At 41.8% G+C, this 19,070-nt stretch overlaps 1 protein-coding gene across 2 annotated transcripts in view; it reads left to right on the top strand.

The window, feature by feature from the left end:
• LOC108431654 (protein FAM13B-like) overlaps nucleotides 1-19,070 on the top strand; it is a 24,144-nt gene continuing 5,074 nt past the window's right edge. Inside the window, exons 1-14 of one of the 2 annotated variants that reach the window (XM_017704948.2) lie at nucleotides 1-313; nucleotides 1,883-2,066; nucleotides 4,969-5,175; nucleotides 6,100-6,280; nucleotides 9,949-10,120; nucleotides 10,211-10,317; nucleotides 11,483-11,548; nucleotides 11,819-11,867; nucleotides 13,196-14,210; nucleotides 15,301-15,418; nucleotides 15,686-15,824; nucleotides 16,920-17,001; nucleotides 17,178-17,350; nucleotides 18,923-19,006. In XM_017704948.2, coding sequence (XP_017560437.2) covers nucleotides 284-313; nucleotides 1,883-2,066; nucleotides 4,969-5,175; nucleotides 6,100-6,280; nucleotides 9,949-10,120; nucleotides 10,211-10,317; nucleotides 11,483-11,548; nucleotides 11,819-11,867; nucleotides 13,196-14,210; nucleotides 15,301-15,418; nucleotides 15,686-15,824; nucleotides 16,920-17,001; nucleotides 17,178-17,350; nucleotides 18,923-19,006 — 2,607 coding nt within the window. In that variant the 5' untranslated portion in view covers nucleotides 1-283. The remainder of the gene's footprint in view (nucleotides 314-1,882; nucleotides 2,067-4,968; nucleotides 5,176-6,099; nucleotides 6,281-9,948; nucleotides 10,121-10,210; nucleotides 10,318-11,482; nucleotides 11,549-11,818; nucleotides 11,868-13,195; nucleotides 14,211-15,300; nucleotides 15,419-15,685; nucleotides 15,825-16,919; nucleotides 17,002-17,177; nucleotides 17,351-18,922; nucleotides 19,007-19,070) is intronic. The other variant, XM_017704949.2, reaches the window with a different exon arrangement.

The raw sequence follows: 19,070 nt of genomic DNA on the forward strand, positions 1-19,070 counted from the left end.
GTAAACAGCAACGGTGGGCAGCGAGTTTCCAGCTAGCACGGATGCTAGCCGCGCGCACGACCGAGCCGACACTGAGACAGGAGCTTCCAGTTTTCAAATAAAAATGCATTTTCTATGAATGATGTAAATAATGTGGTCTGACTGGTCAAAAGTTCAGAAAACTGCGAAAAGGACCGAAGTCGCTGCGTTGCTAGCTAACGTTAGCTGGCTGGCTAACGCTAAACCCGTCCAGACAGGATGGCGGCGCTGAGGAGGACGGAGACTGCACAGCAAGGAGATTAAAATGGGAGCCGGAGCGTCTGTATCACTCTGTGTGAGTAACTAAAGACGAAGTTGCAGTCAAGCTCTTATTCTCCAGCTTCTTGTTCGAATTTTCTCGTTCCACCTTAAAAAGTGTACCAGTTAAGTTACATTCTGGCGCCTCAGGCGTTGTAATAACGAGCCGCTGCACTATTTAAGGTGGAACGGTAAAATTCGGTCCAGAGGATTTAAAAGGACAGCACACCGCTGGCCAGCTAGCTCATTGCTCATTAACCTAGCTCACTGCAGAATTGAGGGGATGAGCCCAGAAAGCGCTGCTGCAGTAAAGCAGCGAATGACTGGACTGGACTGAACTGAAAAGGTCATTCATTCTTGGTCATTTCAAGTGATGGAGAACTTCTTGGTACATCTGACATCTATCAGCATAGAAACTGAAGTTTTTGATATACTTTTTTTCTGTTATTTCTCTCTTACTAAGGTTACATTGTGATGATTTTTTTTGTAAAGCGAGGCCACAAATTAAAATATCAAGGCCACAAATGAATATGCTGAGCCCACCAATTAATATATTTTAGTCACCGGTTAATACATTGAGGCCAAGTGTTAGGAGAAACTTAACTTGGGGCAGTTGTGGGCTGGAGGTTAACCAGCCTTGTGACTGGAAGGTCGCAGGTTCGATCCCCAGAGCCGACAGCACATGACTGAGGTGTCCTAGAGCAAGACACCTAACCTCCAACTGCTCCCCAGGCTCTGTGGATTGGGCTGCCCACCGCTCCGGGCAAGTATGCTCACTGCCCCCTAATGTGTGTGTGTGTGCTCACTAGAGTGTATGTGCTGTTTCACTTCATGGTTGGGTTAAATGCAGAGGTGAAATTTCCCCATTGTGGGACTAATAATTGTGGCCTTAATATGAGGCCTTAATATTGTAAGTTATAGTAAATTGCCACATTAACATATTAATTTGTGGCTATATTGAAGTATAATCACCATTCAACCTTAGGGGCTCTGTACTTTTAGGATCTTTCTGGAGTAAAACAATGCTAAAGCTCTGAAGTGAGAGGTGTGAGCAACAGCAGAGCCCTTCAGGAGCTCAACCAGCCCAACAGAATGAATTTTTTCCATTTTTTCTGCATAATCAAATGGCTAAGATGTGGTTTTGATGTGGTTTAAACTGCCTGTTTAATAGAAAACTGATTAGCATTCTTTACAGTGGTGGTGATAGGAACCAGATGTCTGAAGGGTTTAATGCCTTTAGAAATACCTCACAAAAGTTATATCATGGAACGGAAATGGAAATGGGAAATGTTTTTGTTTTTTTAAAGTACATTTATAGGAGTACATGTAGGGCATTATAAGGTAAACTAAATGTGGAGGACTAAAATGGAACTGAATTGAGTTCATGTGACTAGTTACCACCAATTCTAGCTAGTTGATGCTTCAAACCAAGAATCTAGTCCTCTTAAATTCACAGCTGCTCAGTTGAGCTTAAGTGCTTAGTGTGTAAATGAAGGCATTGTTAGGGTGTTTGTGTAAGTATGGCATATACAAGTTTCTATTTGCACTTCTCACTGTAGTTTGCATTGTACTTGTTTCATCTTTGCTTGTTTTTGCTCAATTTTAGCAAAGTGCATCGTCAGTGAGGGTGCTGAAGCACAGCGCTCGTGTAGAACCAGAGTCCAGGATCCCAGAGCCAGACCCTGGGGCAGTATTTGGGGTGCCACTGTCAAGACTGAGGGATGCTGGAAAGCTGCAGCATGGTGTACCCCTGGTGCTCAAAAACATGGTGGAGTTCCTGGAAAAGTACGGTGAGTGTGTTGGGTCTCAAGTTGTAGCTACAGTTCAGCATTTACACCATTTCCTCTGTACCGCAAATGCTGTTCCACAGCCAAGACATGTGACAAGGCATTCAGACACTGGTGTCCAAAGGCTAACAAATGATCTACCAATTAGCAAGATGTTAGGTAATCTCTAATAAACTTGCTTATGTGGTTTCTGACACCATTATCTACAAAGTTCAGGCTTCAAGATTATCACATACCTTGTCGAGGTGTTACGATACCTGAAATAGACTTGCCTTTGTGGCATAGATACATACAGTATCTACAGACATTGCTGCAATTACATGTTAGTGGTTGATGGCAAACTGGCTCAGCAAGTCCAGGTGTTCTCAGTATTACACAACAAAGTAAAAGGGTACAGAAAACCATTGACAGTGCTAAAGCATCTGTTAAGCGAATGTAAACGCAGTAATGCTTTTAAAAACGGGCAAGAGGAATAAGTATGTCAAATAGCTAAAATACAATGATACACTCTTTAATGGTAAAAACTGAGGGTTTTGTAACCTGTTTACCCAAAAGAATTAAACATTTCCTCAATCGAGCCAATAGTAATTAGACAGAAGCAGCAGAGACAGTTGTTCAGATTGAATAATTCACCCCACTTGACATTTTCCTTAGCCAATTGTGAAAAGATGGTATGGTTATTGTTATTGTTGTTATTGGCCCACTGAAAAATATTGAAACATTGAAAATCAAGTTCCTACAAGATTTTTGTGATTAGGTGGTTGAAAGCCCTCACCCTCTATTCCGAGATTTACATACACATGTGCCCACCCATAGAGAACCAAAAGGCTGGCTTGATATTTGGGCCAGGCGATGGGTCTGAAATTGCATAACAAACTTGACACAGTTTGAGGTAGTAGTGGGCAGTATGGGCAAAAATGTATATCACGGTATGATTAAGGTGGTTGGTTAGTGTAGTGGTTAACACCTTTGCCTTCTACGCTGTAGACTGGGGTTCAATCCCAGGGCAAGCACCCTACACTATACCAATAAGGGTCCTTGGGCAAGACTCCTAACACCACCTTGGCCTACCTGTGTAAAATGATCAAATTGTAAGTCGCTCTGGATAAGAGCGTCAGCCAAATGCCGTAAATGTAAATGTTTTGGTTTATCATGGTATAGTGTATTTATGTATATATTTTTTCAATTAAAACCTTTTTTGTAGATTAACAATAGCATACTATTCTGGATATCCCTTCACTTTTGATAAGAACCATATTTAACAACTGAAGTAGCATATTTTTACTGGCCAAAGTAGTAAAAACAGAAATTAAAAATATGTAGACATATATTAAAATTGCTTCCTAACCCAAAAAATATAAAGGCGTGTAAAGCACACAGCCGCTTCTCTAAATGCAGCAAAAACGGTGTTAAGCTGAAGTCAGCTTCTTATTTGCCAGCTTCTTGTTCAAATTTTCCCATTCCACCTTAAGTGGTGCAACCGTTACATACTGGACTGAGGCACCAGAATGTAACTGAAGTACCAATAGGAATAGGAAACTGACTTCAGCCTCATAAAAATGGTGGTGAATGTTGTTTTATGTCCAAAACTCATTAGGCTTATACACTCAACAGCCACTTTATTAGGTACATCTTGCTAGTGAAATTTTGGACTCCCTTTTGCCTTCAGAACTGCCTTAATTCTTCGTGGCATACTTTCAGCAAGGTATTGGAAACATTCCTCAGAGATTTCCGTTGGTTATTTGAGTTACTGTTGCCTTTTTATCATCTCAAACCAGTCTGTCCAGACCTCTGACCTCTCACATCAACAAGGCATTTTCGTCCACACAACCGCCGCTCACTGGATATTTCCTCTTTTTCGGACCGTTCTCTGTAACCCTAGACATGGTTGTGCGTGAAAATCCCAGTAGATCAGCAGTTTCTGAAATACTCAGACCAGCCCGTCTGGCACCAACAACCACGCCACGTTCAAAGTCACTTAAATCCCCTTTCTTCCCCGTTCTGATGCTCGGTTTACACTTCAGCAAGTGGCCTTGACCACCTCTACACGCCTAAATGTTTTGAGTTGCGGCCATGTGATTGGCTGATTAGCTATTTGTGTTAACAAGCAACTGAACAGCTTTAATCTAAGACCATCAAGTGCTACTGGAATTTAGTAAATATTACAAAATGTTTACACTATCAGTTTTAGCTGCAGAGCCTCTTGGCTTGACTGCAGTGTTGGCTGAAGTAGGTGGCTGAGCGAGGAGCACTGCACACAGACAGCTGGCCAGTTCTCATGCTTTTCCTTCCACTCTCTTTTCACCCCATTAACTCATTAACTTATTAAAGTCTGATCTGCTTCTTTGACAATAAACTGGAATAACTTACTATATTATAACTTTCTATGCTTACTATAATAGCCATAATAACATACTATAATAACTTCAGCCTGCAATTTACTACACAAGATTTGAGGGAATCCGCATGTTTTTCTCTCTTTCTACATCATGTCATCTGCATTAACTTGCTCACGTAATGGCAAATTAACACCTTTAAAAGGAATTTGAATCTGTACTGGATGAACCAATATACTGGATAACGGCACCTTGGGTGGAACCACCGCTGTGACTGGGCCCATGTATGACCCAGACAAGAGTTCTTATATTTCTTGCACTGATGAAAGTCTTGTGTTGATGTTTCACCCTGTGCACTTTGCACTTGAGCAACATGTCCGGCTAATAAAACAAAAGTCATTATGTCCCTATGTGACAATAAAGGCTTCATATCATATCATCAGCTCTTTTTAAATGTGTGGCTTGTTTGGTCTTTTGCTTTGCTGTGCTAGTTGCTATTTGCTTATTTTATCCATTTAGAGCACAGTAAAACTGCCTCACGCCCTCATCGTATGTGTGTGATGTTACAGGTCTCCAGCAGAACGGTGTGTTCAGAGTGTGTGGGTCAGCGCCACGCTGCAGGACAATGCGCGTGTGTTTGGACCACGGGGAGCGTATGGATCTGGAGAGAGGAGATGTGCCGATTGTGGCCTCTCTGCTCAAACTGTACCTGAGGGAACTGCCCTGTGGACTCATTCCGAACACACACAGCAAACGCATGCAGCAGGCACTCATGGGTATACAAACAGATACAAATACACATACACACAAATTTGACCTGCAGCATGTTCCAAAAAGTTTGGGACAAGAGTTTACCACTGTTATATTAGTTTTCCTTTTAACAGCATTTGGTCATCGTTTGGAGAGTAAAGACACTAATTGATCCGTTCTTCCATTGTACAAGTCTTCAGTTAAGAAGCCATATAGTACACTTTCTGTGATATTTTGTGCTTCATATTGCTGCACAGTTTTATTGAGAGACACATTTGGACAGCAGGCAGGTTTTTCATTTTGACATGGCTGTACACTGCAAGGCCGGCATGGTGGCATGGTGGGTAGCACTGTCGCCTCACAGCAAGAAGGGCCTGGGTTTGATTCCCCAGCTGGGTGACCAGGGTCCTTTCTGTGTGGAGTTTGCATGTTCTCCCCATGTCTGCGTCGGTTTCCTTTTTTTTTTGAAAGTAATAATAATAACTGATCATAATAATAATAACTAATAACTGATCACATTGATTTATCAGTCTACTCAGGCTTTAGCAGAGCTCAGTAACACTGAGATTAATAACTGATCATCACATTGATTTATCAGTCTACTCAGGCTTTAGCAGGGCTCAGTAACACTGAGCTTAATAACTGATCATCACGTTGGTTTATCAGTCTACTCAGGCTTTAGCAGAGCTCAGTAACACTGAGCTTAATAACTGATCATCACGTTGGTTTATCAGTGTACTCAGGCTTTAGCAGAGCTCAGTAACACTGAGATTAATAAAATATAACAAAATATAACTTAGATCCTTTTGTATTCTCATAACATACTCCCAATACTCACATTCCTTTACATCCCAGCCCTGGATATGAACCCTTGATATGAAAATGAAAATGTAAAAAAAAAAAAGACATTTATAGGTTCAAAGTTTTCATGAATGTATTTGTATGCTCAGACTCTAAAGACGGGACAGAACTGTCTGAGGCGCTGAAGGAAATCCTGACCCATCTCCCTGACGACAATTACAACATCCTGTCCTACCTCCTGCACTTCCTGTCCCGAGTGGCCGCCCACAGCCAGTGGAATCACATGACCTCGGAGAACTTAGCCACAGTGTTTGGGCCTTGCATTTTCCGGTGAGTCTAAAAGAGAGGGGTTATGTGCATGCGTGTATCTTCTGAGCTCTCACAGTGTCGAGCTGAGCAATTTAAATTTCTCTTAATGTTCTATCTAGAGTCTTCACTGACAGCTGAGTGTGTTGAATGAAGCTGTTTTAAAGCAGTGAGAGAGCTTGGGAGCATATTGTCCCCTAGGGACAGGTGAACAGGGCCAAGTGCTTTACTGTGAGCCAAAGAGACAGTGCTGATAACTAAGACAGCTTAGAGCCTGCAGTCTTGCACTACCAACAGTGCTGTAGCTACTAGCCTGTCTGCCTGACCACTGTTTTAAAGGAGACCCTGTATGACACACTGTTATCTTTAAGCATGGACAAAAGCACAGGAAAGATCCATGATTCAAGATGACTCTAGCTGCTGTTTTTATCCATGCAATGTGCTTTTGTCCATGTTTATAGATAACAGTGTATCATACATTGTCAGAAACCACATAAGTATGTGCAAGTATGATTATTTAGCAAATCAGCACAGCATCAGGCAAATGTTTGATGATTTAGGCATGCAACATACTTTTATTCTTTTTTAGATGATATTGTGATTCAGTGCCAGAGGTTATGGACTGTAATAAGCCTGGTCGCTAGGGCAACAAGGTGATGCAATGTAAACCTATGACGATGTTTCAGGGGCAAAAATCACTGTGTTGGGAAAGAGAACTGAAGGAGAAACAGCAGTGACAAATGAAAATTTTCACAGTTTGCTAAATTAAATATGTGCATGTAATATATTATTTGCCTTTACTGTTAACAGTGGATTATTACAGGGTGTTAATAAGCCGTTGGGTTAAATTCCCCACAGTCTCTGCTTGGGATTTCCCAGAGCACCACATATGATCAAAACGCACAGCATTTTCTGTACACTGTCTCAATTGTTCAGGTCACTTGTAAAATTATTAAAATATGATATGACATGGTCATCTCACAGGCAGATGCACTGTTAAAAATAAAGGTTCTGTTCCAGTACATTCTTTGTTCATCAAGGTACAACAACATAAATGTTCCCTCAAAGGTACTGCAGAGGTTTTAAGGTCCAATTGTGTACCTTAAATAAGTTTTTTTTTTTCTTTTTGTCTTTTTCATGGTGTTTATGTCTATGTTTATGTTTATATTATGGTACAGTTTTTTCCCTGACTAAAGGTACTGAGGTGTACCCTTGAGGGTACCACCTCAGTGTCATGGAAACCCATTTTGTGCAACTCCTAACACACAGAGGCTTCCAGAGGCAATTTGGAACTCTTTAGTGAGTGATTCAGCAGAGGATAGACACTGTGCACTTCAGCACTCACCAGTCCCACTCTGTGAGGTCTACCACTTCGTGTTTAAGCTGTCGTTCATCGTATGTGCTTTCATTTCACAATAACAGCAGTTACAGTTGTCTGGGGCAGGTCTAGCAAGACAGGAATTTCACACACTGACTTGTGGCAGAGGTGGTAGGCACCCTGTTACAGTGCAGTGTTTAAAGTCACTGAGCTCTTCAGTACGGCACATTCTACTGCCAGTGTTTGTCTATCATGATTGCAAGGCTATGTGCTTAATTTGTCCACCTGTTAGCAATAGGTGTGGCTGAAACACCTGAATTCAATAATTAGGAGATGTGTCCCAATACTTTTGTTCATATAGTGTGTGTAATAATCCTGGGATAAAATTTACATAGTTGCGTTTTAAATTGAAACTGTTGAAGAACCATGTACTGCACAGGGTGTCCTGCCCCGTCTTTATCCTCCAGGCAGGACTTGCATGGGCAGGCCGGAAACAGGAGGTTACACGATCTGTGTTGGCGAGTGTATGTTGAAGCTTCTGTTTACAGAAGCTGGAAGTAAACAGACATGACCCTGTTTAATTCCTCCCTCTGCCCTTCCAGACGGAAAAAATCTTTATTTATACTTCAGGCAGTGCTCCGTGTCCCCCTGTGTGTTGGATTGCTCCGTATGTGTGTCTGGACAGAGCTGTGTCAGTGCAGCTGATCCCAACCCAAACACCACAGGAAATATGAGAGCCAGAGGGAGAGAGATCTTCCAGGCTCCTCATTATATAACAGAAGGACAGTGTGGAAAAAGATGGATGTAGACACTCAGACAAGCACTTGATAGATGAGGCTTCTCCTTTGCATAAGTGAGAGACACAGTGCTTCTTAGATGCCATCCCTTCCTAATAAACAGCCCTATTAATATCATTCTGCCATCTTTGGCATGTTGTTTTCCCATGATCCCCTGCTGCATTGCTCCGCCTCTTCAAACGATGCAGCACAAACAACAACAAGAGCACCTGCCACAAACACACCCACAGACTGACCCCAGGTTAAAAAACATAGATACCCCTACTCACCCACACATATACATATATAGCAGTGGGCTGTCAGGATGGAAATCTTGGCTTGCCGTGATGTTTAGATGATGAGCTTGTTTTGATCAGATTCATTCACAATCTAATTCATACATTCATGTAAACTGGAATTTAGTGCTCCACAGGTTTTGAATTGTATTAACAATACAATTCAGTTATTTCTGTGGTTTTGCTAAATGTTTGTCAGTGTTATGTCATTATTTTAAGACAATTAATTATGCTAATTTTGGATTACAGTATATGGCCAAAGGTATGTGGACACCTGTCCTAATTGTTGATTTCAGGTGTTTCAGCCATGCAGTATCTATAGACAAAAACTGGCAGTAAAATGGGTCATACTGAAGAGCTCAGTGACTTGAAAATGTGGCACTATTGTAGGATGCCACCTTTGCTACAAGTCATTTCATAAAATTTCTGCACTGTTAGATCTGTCCTGGTCAACTGTAAGAGTTGTTATTGTAAAATGAAACCATCTAGGAGCAATGACAGGTCAGCTGCAAAGCGGTAGATGACACTTCACCAAGTGCTAAAGTGCGCAGTGCATAAAAATCATCTATTCTTTGTTGCATCACTCACTACAGAGTTTTAAACCACCTTTGGACATTAACACAAGAACTGCACATCGGGCATTCCATGAGTTGGGTTTCTTTGGCCGAGTAACTGCACACAAGCCTTTGATCACTATGTGCAATGGCAAATGTTGGCTAGAGTGGTGGCAAGCTGCCACTGGACTCCACTGGAGTGGTGGAAGCATGTTCTCTGGAGTGGTGAATCACACTTTTCTCTCTGGAAGTCTGGATTTGGTTGATACCAGGAGGGCACTGCCTAACAGAATGCACAGTGCCCACAGCCAAGTTTGGTGGAGGAGGGATAATGTGCTGGGGATGTTTTTCAGAGTTTGGGCCCCTTAGCTCCTGTGAAGGGTGATGTTAATGCTATAGCAGGCAAAGACATTTTAGACAATTATATACAAACACAAATGTGATTTAAAAGTTGGTTCTGCATTTTCCACAGAATCCTTCTGGTTGATTCAGTGAGGTGTGAGTGAGAAACAATTACACTGAGTGATAACAATGTGTTCTAAGGGTTAAAATGACCTCCCAAGTGTAACCGTGGTGTACGGGCTCTCTTAAACTCATGAGCTTCTTTATATGAGACCTGAATGATTTATTTACTGTTTATATATACTGTATTATCTGTAGCTTAGTATACACTGTACTAAATGATTAGAAAACTTGTTATAAAATATAAAAACATATGTTATAATTGCTGTATGATGCATGTGTGCAGTGTCCCTGAGGGTCCCAGGATGCTGGAGGAACAGACAGTGTGCAACACCCTTACACTGCACCTTCTGGAGAAGCATTCACACCTGATCCCAGACACACACACTCACACACCCAGCGGGGACTTTGCACAACCGCCCCCTCCTCTCACTGATATGACACAGGAGGTACAGAAGGTGAGAAAAACTGTTTGTGTGTTTGTATAAATATATAAGATTTGTTTGCATGTTTATATGCATTTATGTTCATATTGGCTCATCTTTCAGGAGCAGTCTTGTAATGAGGGCATCATGTGTGGCATGAGTGTGGAAGAAACCAAAGATATGAGGGCCCACCTGCTGATCACAGCAGAGATGCAACCACTGTCCAGCAGGTGTGTGGACCATAAAACTGGACTTAAACTGTAGGCTTAATATACAGTAACTATTATTAATTTAACCTTACATGCTTCACCCACAAATGCATTTTTCACAGTTTCCACGTGACAGCCATAGGAATAAATGGTCAAATGAGCTTTGTGGCCAAATGAACACCTCTTATGTCACAGAGACAAATAGCAGCCAGTAGCATACCATCCTAGCAGATACCATAGCAACCCTTTAGTAACATCCTAGCAACCAACAGAGATACCGTATCAACTGGTTGGAAACACTCTAGCCACAACCTGGGATAACATAGGAACTGCTTAGCAACACTGAAGAAACCACCTGGAATACCACAGCAACCATCTAGCAACACCCTAGCCACCACCTGGAATAAAAGAGAAACCGATTAGCAATACCCAATGAACTGTTTAGCAACGCTCAAGAAGCCACTTGGAATGCTATAGCAACCATTTAGCAACACCCTAGTCACCACCTGGGATAACAGAGGAACCACTTAGCAACACCCAAGGGACCGCTTAGCAACACCCAAGAAACCACCTGGAATACCATAGTACCCATTTAGCAACACCCTAGTCACCACCTAGAATAACAGAGGAACCACTTAGCAACACCCAAGGAACCACTTGGCAACACCCAAGAAACCACCTGGAATACCATAGCAATCATTTAGCATCACCAGCCACCACTGGGATATCTTTGCAAGCAACTAGCAACGCCCTAGCAATACTGGAAAATTGTTTAAGATGCCACCATGAGACAAATATTATCCAGACATCCTAGCAGCCAATAGCATACCAACCTAGCAGATACCATACCAACCCATTTGTAACATCCTAGCAACCAACTGAGATACCATATCAACTGGTTGGAAACACCCTAGCCACCCCCCGGGATAACATAGGAAGTGCTTAGCAACACCCAAGAAACCACCTAGAATGCCATAGTAACCAATTAAACCAATTAAATTGCTTAGTATGTGCAATGACTGCATTTTTTAAAAATGAAACACCCTTTTCTAGTTCATTTTAAATCATTTTTATTTGGTATGCTAAGATCTAGAATAGAATGGTGGTGGTTTTTTGTTGTGTGATTGAGCTTTGTGTGACAGGTTTGTCATTGTCTTTTTCAACCTGTCTAATTTCTGTACAACAGTGGAGTGGAGAAAGAAAATGAGGCAAAAAACAAAGATAAAGAAGAACGAATTCACCCCAAACAAGAGTGAGTGTTACCCACAATACATTAATCTGTATGTTTTTTTAATGATCTGTACTGTTCTCAAACTGCTGTCTGGAAAAAAAACTCTTTTTGCTCATGCCTGCTTCTGAATGCTGTGTTTTTCAGTACCCTTTCTAAAGCAACTTAAACAAATCTACAAACTGTTACAAGTGCATGGCATCTGTTTAAAGAGTACATGTAATATTCCCTGAATGAGTAGAGATGGTCAGGGCCTGGAGATTGAGCCTGAAACCTTCTCCTCTCTCTGTCTAGATCCTGCATCCTTGGAGAAGATCAGTCCTGCTGCGCTCGCTCAGATACGGTAAATAACATTATCTATTAAAGGACCAAAGTGTATTTTCCTTTGTATTTTTTACTAAGAGTATGATGTGCTGTAAGAACGTTGTCAGTTTTTGATCTGTACCTTTTACACCATAGTTCATACAATCCATATTTAAAAAGGACGTTGCAAAAAATATGTCTGCATTAAATTATTCATGGTTGTGATGTCACAACCCTAAATACATTTATGTAAGACTGCCTGTTCAGCCTGCAGTAGTTTAGCCCCATTTATTCATGTTGAAGTAACGTGGACTATTGCTCCTCCCGACTCAGGATTTCAGTCCTAATTTAAAGGGGAATTCCAGCAATTTTTTTTAATTTTTGCAAAATTCAGTCATTAAGGTGTAAGCAAAGTAATTCAGAGTGTTAGAATGTAAATAGTTAATTGTGGAGAAACATACAAACTCAGATTTCTTTTCAGTGGTGGTGATAGGAACCAGGGTCACCATGACTACAATACAAATGCATCCATTTTATTTACAATGCAAAACTTCCAATGAAATTAGTTGTTTCCTCTGAGATTTGAATGTAAATGATGGTAAAATAGTAGCAAATGCAAAAGAAATCTCTTGATAATGTTTTGTTATATTGCCAATAAAATAATGAAACAACATCTGAGGCTTCAGGCAGTGTAGAACTTTATGGCCAAAAGTATGTGGTTATTGAGTTCAGGTGTTTCAGCCACACCCTTTGCTAACGGTGTACAAAAGCAAGCATGTGGTTGTGCAAGCTCATGCCACCTTTGCCACAAGTCAGTTCATAAAGTTTCCATCCTGCTAGATCTGCCCCAGTCAACTGTAAGTGCTGTTATTGTAAAATGGAAGTGTCAACAGTTCAGCCACAAAGCAGTAGAGCACTAAACTCAGAGCAGTGCTGAAGCACATAGTGTAAAAAAATGCCTATTCTCTGCTACATAACTCACTACAGAGTTCCAGACTACCTCTGGAAGCAGCATCAGCATAAGAACTGTGTGTCAGCAGCTTCGTGAAATGGGTTTTCATGGCTGAGCTGCTGCACACAAGGATAAGGTCACTATGTGTGATACCAAACAGCTGCTGTAGTGGTGTAAAGCCTGCTGCAGTTGGAATCTGAAGCAGTGAAAATGTTCTCTGGAGTGATTAATGACTGCTTTTTGACCGAAGCAGCCAATCAAAACAAAGGGCATTTCTTTTCTTTATTTCTAAAGCATAAAAAGAGGTTGTACCACTTGTCAAATACAAGAAAAATGAAAGATTGGACCTTTTAAATGTGACTGGAGTGAATGCATGACTTTTCAAACACAATGCACCTCTATATCTTTTTTCACAGAGCCCATCTCTGCTGCAGTGCGCTGTGGACCCCCCGTCCCCAAACAACAACAACAACAACGCTCACTTATATACACACCCGGGTAGCAACACAGACACTCACAGTAACAAGACACACTCAGAGACCCACAACAAAAAACGCTCCAAGAGCAGAAAGACGCACAGCCAGAGACACACACACACTCCAAACAGCGCACACATTACAACCATCACGCCCCCTAAACCCAGGAACACACACTCTCACACACTCTCTGAGAGCAGCATCTCACACACTCAGAACAATCACACACACTCCAAGTCCAGCCACACACTCTCTGAGAGCAGCATCTCACACACTCAGAACAATCACACACACTCCGAGTCCAACCACACACTCTCTGAGAGCAGCATCTCACAAATTCAGAGCAACCTCACACACTCTGAGTCCAACCACACAGTCTCTGAGAGCAGCATCTCACAAATTCAGAGCAACCTCACACACTCTGAGTCCAACCACACACTCTCTGAGAGCAGCATCTCACACACTCAGAACAATCACACACACTCCGAGTCCAGCCACACACTCTCTGAGAGCAGCATCTCACACACTCAGAACAATCACACACATTCCGAGTCCAGCCACACACTCTCTGAGAGCAGCATCTCACAAATTCAGAGCAACCTCACACACTCTGAGTCCAGCCACACACTCTCTGAGAGCAGCATCTCACAAATTCAGAGCAACCTCACACACTCTGAGTCCAACCACACACTCTCTGAGAGCAGCATCTCACACACTCAGAACAATCACACACACTCCGAGTCCAGCCACACACTCTCTGAGAGCAGCATCTCACAAATTCAGAGCAACCTCACACACTCTGAGTCCAACCACACACTCTCCGAGAGCAGCATCTCACACACTCAGAACAATCACACACACTCTGAGTCCAGCCACACGCATACTGCTCACACACACACCGAGGAAGAACCCAGACCAGTGTCCATCTGTGAACAGTCCAGCCACAACAGCCAGGGTAAAACATCATCTTCAACATCTCTACTCCCTCTGGCCTTCTTTCATCATTTAATTTCCTGCTCTGCTCTGCTCTGCTCTGCTCTGCTCTGCTATGCTCTGCTCTGCTATGCTCTGCTCTTATGTTAAAGTGACTATTCAGCACAAAAAATGGACACATTTTTGTCACTCATGACATCTTTGCTTCTTTAGTTTTGCGTTGGAGCTCTAATGTTAAGGCTAATGTAGTTAACAAGTAATAGAAGCTCATAGCCCAACCAGTTAGGAGTGTTCAAACTTGTCTATATTGTATATCTATATGGTCACACACTTGCCCCATTCTACAGGTATGAGGTTGTTAAATTCTACAGGTATGTCAAGTTGTTAAATAATCTCAAGTATGTTGGATCACATTGTCATCACTTTATGATATTAGGCTACGTTCACATTACAAGCCTCATTGCTCAAATCCGTTTTTTTGCTCAGATCCGATCTCTCTGACATGATAGTTCACACTCGTTTAGGTAAGTGATTCAAATCTGTCATTAATGTAAATGAACCGGCATCCTGAAATGACCCACATGTGTACGTCCTACTGAGTAACATTATGTGAATGAATCGTGTATCATCAGCACAAACAAAGAGAACGGGCTTCACTGTAAAGAAAATTAACTCTGATCAGCTCTCAGCTTCATTATTAGAGTGAGACGAAGGTGAAAAAGTTGAGATGAGCTGCTTTTCCGCCGTTTACAAGGTTTAACTTCTGTTCGCTGCTGCTGCTATGGTAACGCTGGATGATGGCGCACATGCAATGGGGAAAAAAAACCCCACATGAATTCCAATCTGAGCTTTCTCATTAAAGTTTCATGGCTACAATTCAGATACATTTCCCATCTGGTACCACATATGAAAGTGGCTTAGTTTGGATTTGAAAAGATCAGATTTGCCTGTCTACACAATCCTGAAAACGTCAGATCTGAGTTACATTAGGGCAAAAAAAATCCCACTTCAACCTGTTAAAGTAAACGTATCAGTGATTCTGTATTTTAACTGGTATAAAGGAATGAGTTAAAGTTTTCAATTGGTTAACACTTTCTTCCTGTTTCTCTCAGCAGCTCCAGTTTGGAAAGCCACGTGTGCCCACCCCTCTCCTCACTGTCTAATCCTGAGCCAGAATCAGCACATAAGCAGCCAGCAAGACTCTGCCTCCTCCAGCCAATCACACATCATGTAGGAGCATTTCATTTTTTGTAACACTTTATTCAACTAAATATTTGTGAAATTCACCTCAGTTTTCTTTAACATTAACAACTGCATAATTCTGAGCCTAACCTTAGTGCTGTAGATCAGATCATTTCTTAATGAAGCTATAGGAGATCAAAAACTCAGGTGTGACTTATTTTTTCCTTGTTTGAGTTGTGTTTTAGTGCTTGGAGTTTTGTTGAGTCCGTGTTGTGATACTCAAAGCATGACAAACGTGGCTGTTATTGTGTATAGGTCTGAGTGTATGAGCACTGGAAACAGTGCAGACAGTTCAAGTGAGACGTCTGTCGCTCTGCTTCAGCTCCATATTCACAGCCTCAAACAAGCAATCAGGAGCTTTGATGACTCTTTCCAGCACAACCACAACTACAAGGTGGGTTTGTAAGTCTGGGTGCATTTTATTGACTTATTTCTGTTTATTTTTGTTTTTATTCTTTTGTACCTTCTTTATACACCAACCAGCCACTTCATTAAAACTGCACCCTTGTTTTTACACTCATTGTCCATTTTATCAGCTCCACTGACCATATAGGAGCACTTTTACAGTCCTACAATTACAGACTTTAGTCCATCTGTTTCTTTGCTGACCCCCTTTCACCCTGTTCTTCAATGGTCAGGACCCCCCCAGAGCAGGTATTATTTGAGTGGTGGATCATTCTCATCACTGAACTGATGTGGTGGTGGTGGTGTGTTGCGCTGGTACAAGTGGATCAGTTTTTAAACATTGTGTCCACTCACTTCACTGTCCACTCTTATTAGACACTCCTACCTTATTGGTCCACCTGGTAGATGTAAAGTCAGAGGCAGTAGCTCATCTGCTGCTGCACAGTTCTGTGTTGGTCATCCTTCATCAGTGGTCACAGGACGCTGTTGGCTGGATGTTTTTTTTTTCCACAGTCCAGCAGCAACACTAAGGTGTTTAAAACTCCAGCAGCACTGTTGTGTCTGATCCACTTACACCAGCACAACACACACTCACACACCACCACCACCTCAGTGTCACTGCAGTGCTAAGAATGACCCACCACCCAAATAGTACCTGCTCTGTGGTGGTCTTGTGGGGGTCCTCTCCACAGAAGAACAGGGCAAAAGTGTATATACTGAACATTGCAAATACTGAAAGTATATTTAATTGTTGAGGCTTCTGTAAACTTTTCAGGCAAATATGTTTTCAATTCTTTTCTTGATGTTGAAAAATGAATAACTGTCTTAATGACTGATTTGACTGTAAATTAAGTAAACGAAGGGTGGTCTGGCTTTTGCACAGTGTCAGTGCTGTGGATTGTAATAGACGCTCAGAAAACTAGCAGGAAATATTCTACAACACTCTCGCCCTCTTGTGGCTGTGGGTAAATATAAAAATGGGATCACTAAATTCTTCATGTTTTCATACTCACATAAGTATTCTGACAGTGCTGTAATTTGAAGTGTGTAATTATTAATATGACTGTAATGGTTTCCACTGCAGGCTGGGCACAGGGATAAGACGGCTGAATATAAAGTGGCGAGTCTCAAGATGGATCTCTGCAAAGCCCGCAAGCAGCTCAAAGGTACATGGACCCAGCACTTGGAAGAGCCTATAAGCCATATTTTGTAGAACAATGATGAGGTGATTTGAATAAACATTAAAATGTGGACAGCACTTACACTGTTAGTTTCATAGTAGCTACTGAATAAGTCGTTTTAGGATGAGCCTTTTCTAATTCTCTTTCACCTTTTTCTGTAGAGTTAAGATCAAGACAGTGTCCGGATGGACTGAAAAAGTCACACAGTTCATCTACTGTCCTGCAGGCGGTCAGTGTGCCTGAGATAAAACCTGCACTGGAGGACACAGTAAAAACACTAATGCAGCACCTTAAAGAAAAACGGAAGGAGCTAAACCTACCAGATCACGTACAGGTATGGTTGCGTACACATAAGAACACAGAGTTACTGGTCCTATTACAAGCGCCGGTTACTTTAGAAGGGAAATCCATCCCTTCTAGCTCCTACAAATGGGTGCAGCTCATCTGTTGAAGCACAGTTTGTGTTAGCTATCCTCTAGACCTTCATCAGTGATCAGTTTCTGACCACAGAGCTGCTATTCTGGTCTGTTAAAAATGTTTTTGTGGTCCACCTAGCTAACACTAACATATGTAAAGCCTTCAACAACAACGCTGTGTCTGATACACTCGCACCAGCAACACAAACGCTACCATGTCAGTGTCACTGCTCAAATCAAATCAAATCAAATTTATTTGTGTAGCGCTTTTTACAACGGATGTTGTCACAAAGCAGCTTCACAGAATTCAAGAAAAGACAAGGTTTCTTCCTCAGTTCTGAGAGAGAACTGGCTTGCCCACCGGGGGGGGGGGGGGTGGGGGTGCAAGCCAGTTCTCTCTCAGAACTGAGGAAGAAACCTTGGGAGGAACCAGGCTCACCAGGGGGGGCTCATCCTCCTCTGGTCAAACTACCTACAAGTGATTATACTATGAATATTAATAGCAGTAGTATTAGTAGTAGGAATAGCTGGGAGTCTATGAAAACATCAGTGTAGGGTGGGCAGCTAGTCCAAGGCAGGTGGTGGTAGCTGGGGCGTGGGCAGCTGGTCTGAAGTGGGTAGCAGGAGGGCTCGACAGTCAGTCGTCCTTCAGTGTCCAGCCGGACATGTGGGCGGTTGTATGCTGTGCTGAGAATGGACTATTCTTCAGAAATTATTGGGCTACAGTAGTCCCATCATCAGAAAGTAGTAGAACGTAATAGATGGAGTACAGTCTGTAATTGAAGGGTTTCATTCCAAAATGCATTATAGACCACTTTGAAGAATTTCCTGTTTTTCATGATATATGTGAGGAGTGAGCATTACTCATATATCACAGCTGTATTATGATTTATTAATACTTTTTTTAGGGAAATAAAATGTGCTTTATTCCATTATACATTAGCTGTTAGTCTCTTTAAAATGTGTTAAATCCATTGTTACAAATGAATATACTACATTTTTGAATGAAACTCTTCAACTGTATGCCTGTATTGGGGACCTATAGGATAGGCGGAGCTCATACATTGGCCATAAAATGGACTAAGAATATGTGGTTAATTAAGTGGCCACAAAGTGGAGGTTAGTGTTTCTAATAACCTTGTTTCTAACAAGATTAGTGTTTCCTATAAAGTGGGCTCTGAATGAAAGTGAGTGAGTGGAAGCACAAGGTAGGTGTTTCTAATAAAGTGGCCAGTGTTTGGAAGTACGAGGCAGGTGTTTCTACTAAAGTGGCCAGTGAGTAGAAGCACAAGGTATTTGTTTCTAATAAAGTGGCAAGTGTGTGTAAGTACAAGGGAAGTGTTTCTATTAAAATATACAATGAGTGGAGGCACACGGTAGGTGTTTATAATAAAGTGGCCAGTGAGTGGAAGCACAATATAGTATAAAGTTTCTACTAATGTGTATAGATTTAATCCTCCAGCATCTCATTTTGTCGTGTGTGAATGTAGGACATGTCTTGGGCTCAGCTGGCTCTGGAGAAGATGATACTGCAGAAGAGTCTGCTTTACTACGAGAGTCTTCATGGCAGACCGGTGGGAGCTTGTTAGACAAATACAACACCAGACATTTGAAATACAAATGAGAAGCACAGCATAC

The sequence above is a fragment of the Pygocentrus nattereri genome, chromosome 10, assembly GCF_015220715.1.
Source record: "Pygocentrus nattereri isolate fPygNat1 chromosome 10, fPygNat1.pri, whole genome shotgun sequence".
NCBI lineage: Eukaryota > Metazoa > Chordata > Actinopteri > Characiformes > Serrasalmidae > Pygocentrus > Pygocentrus nattereri.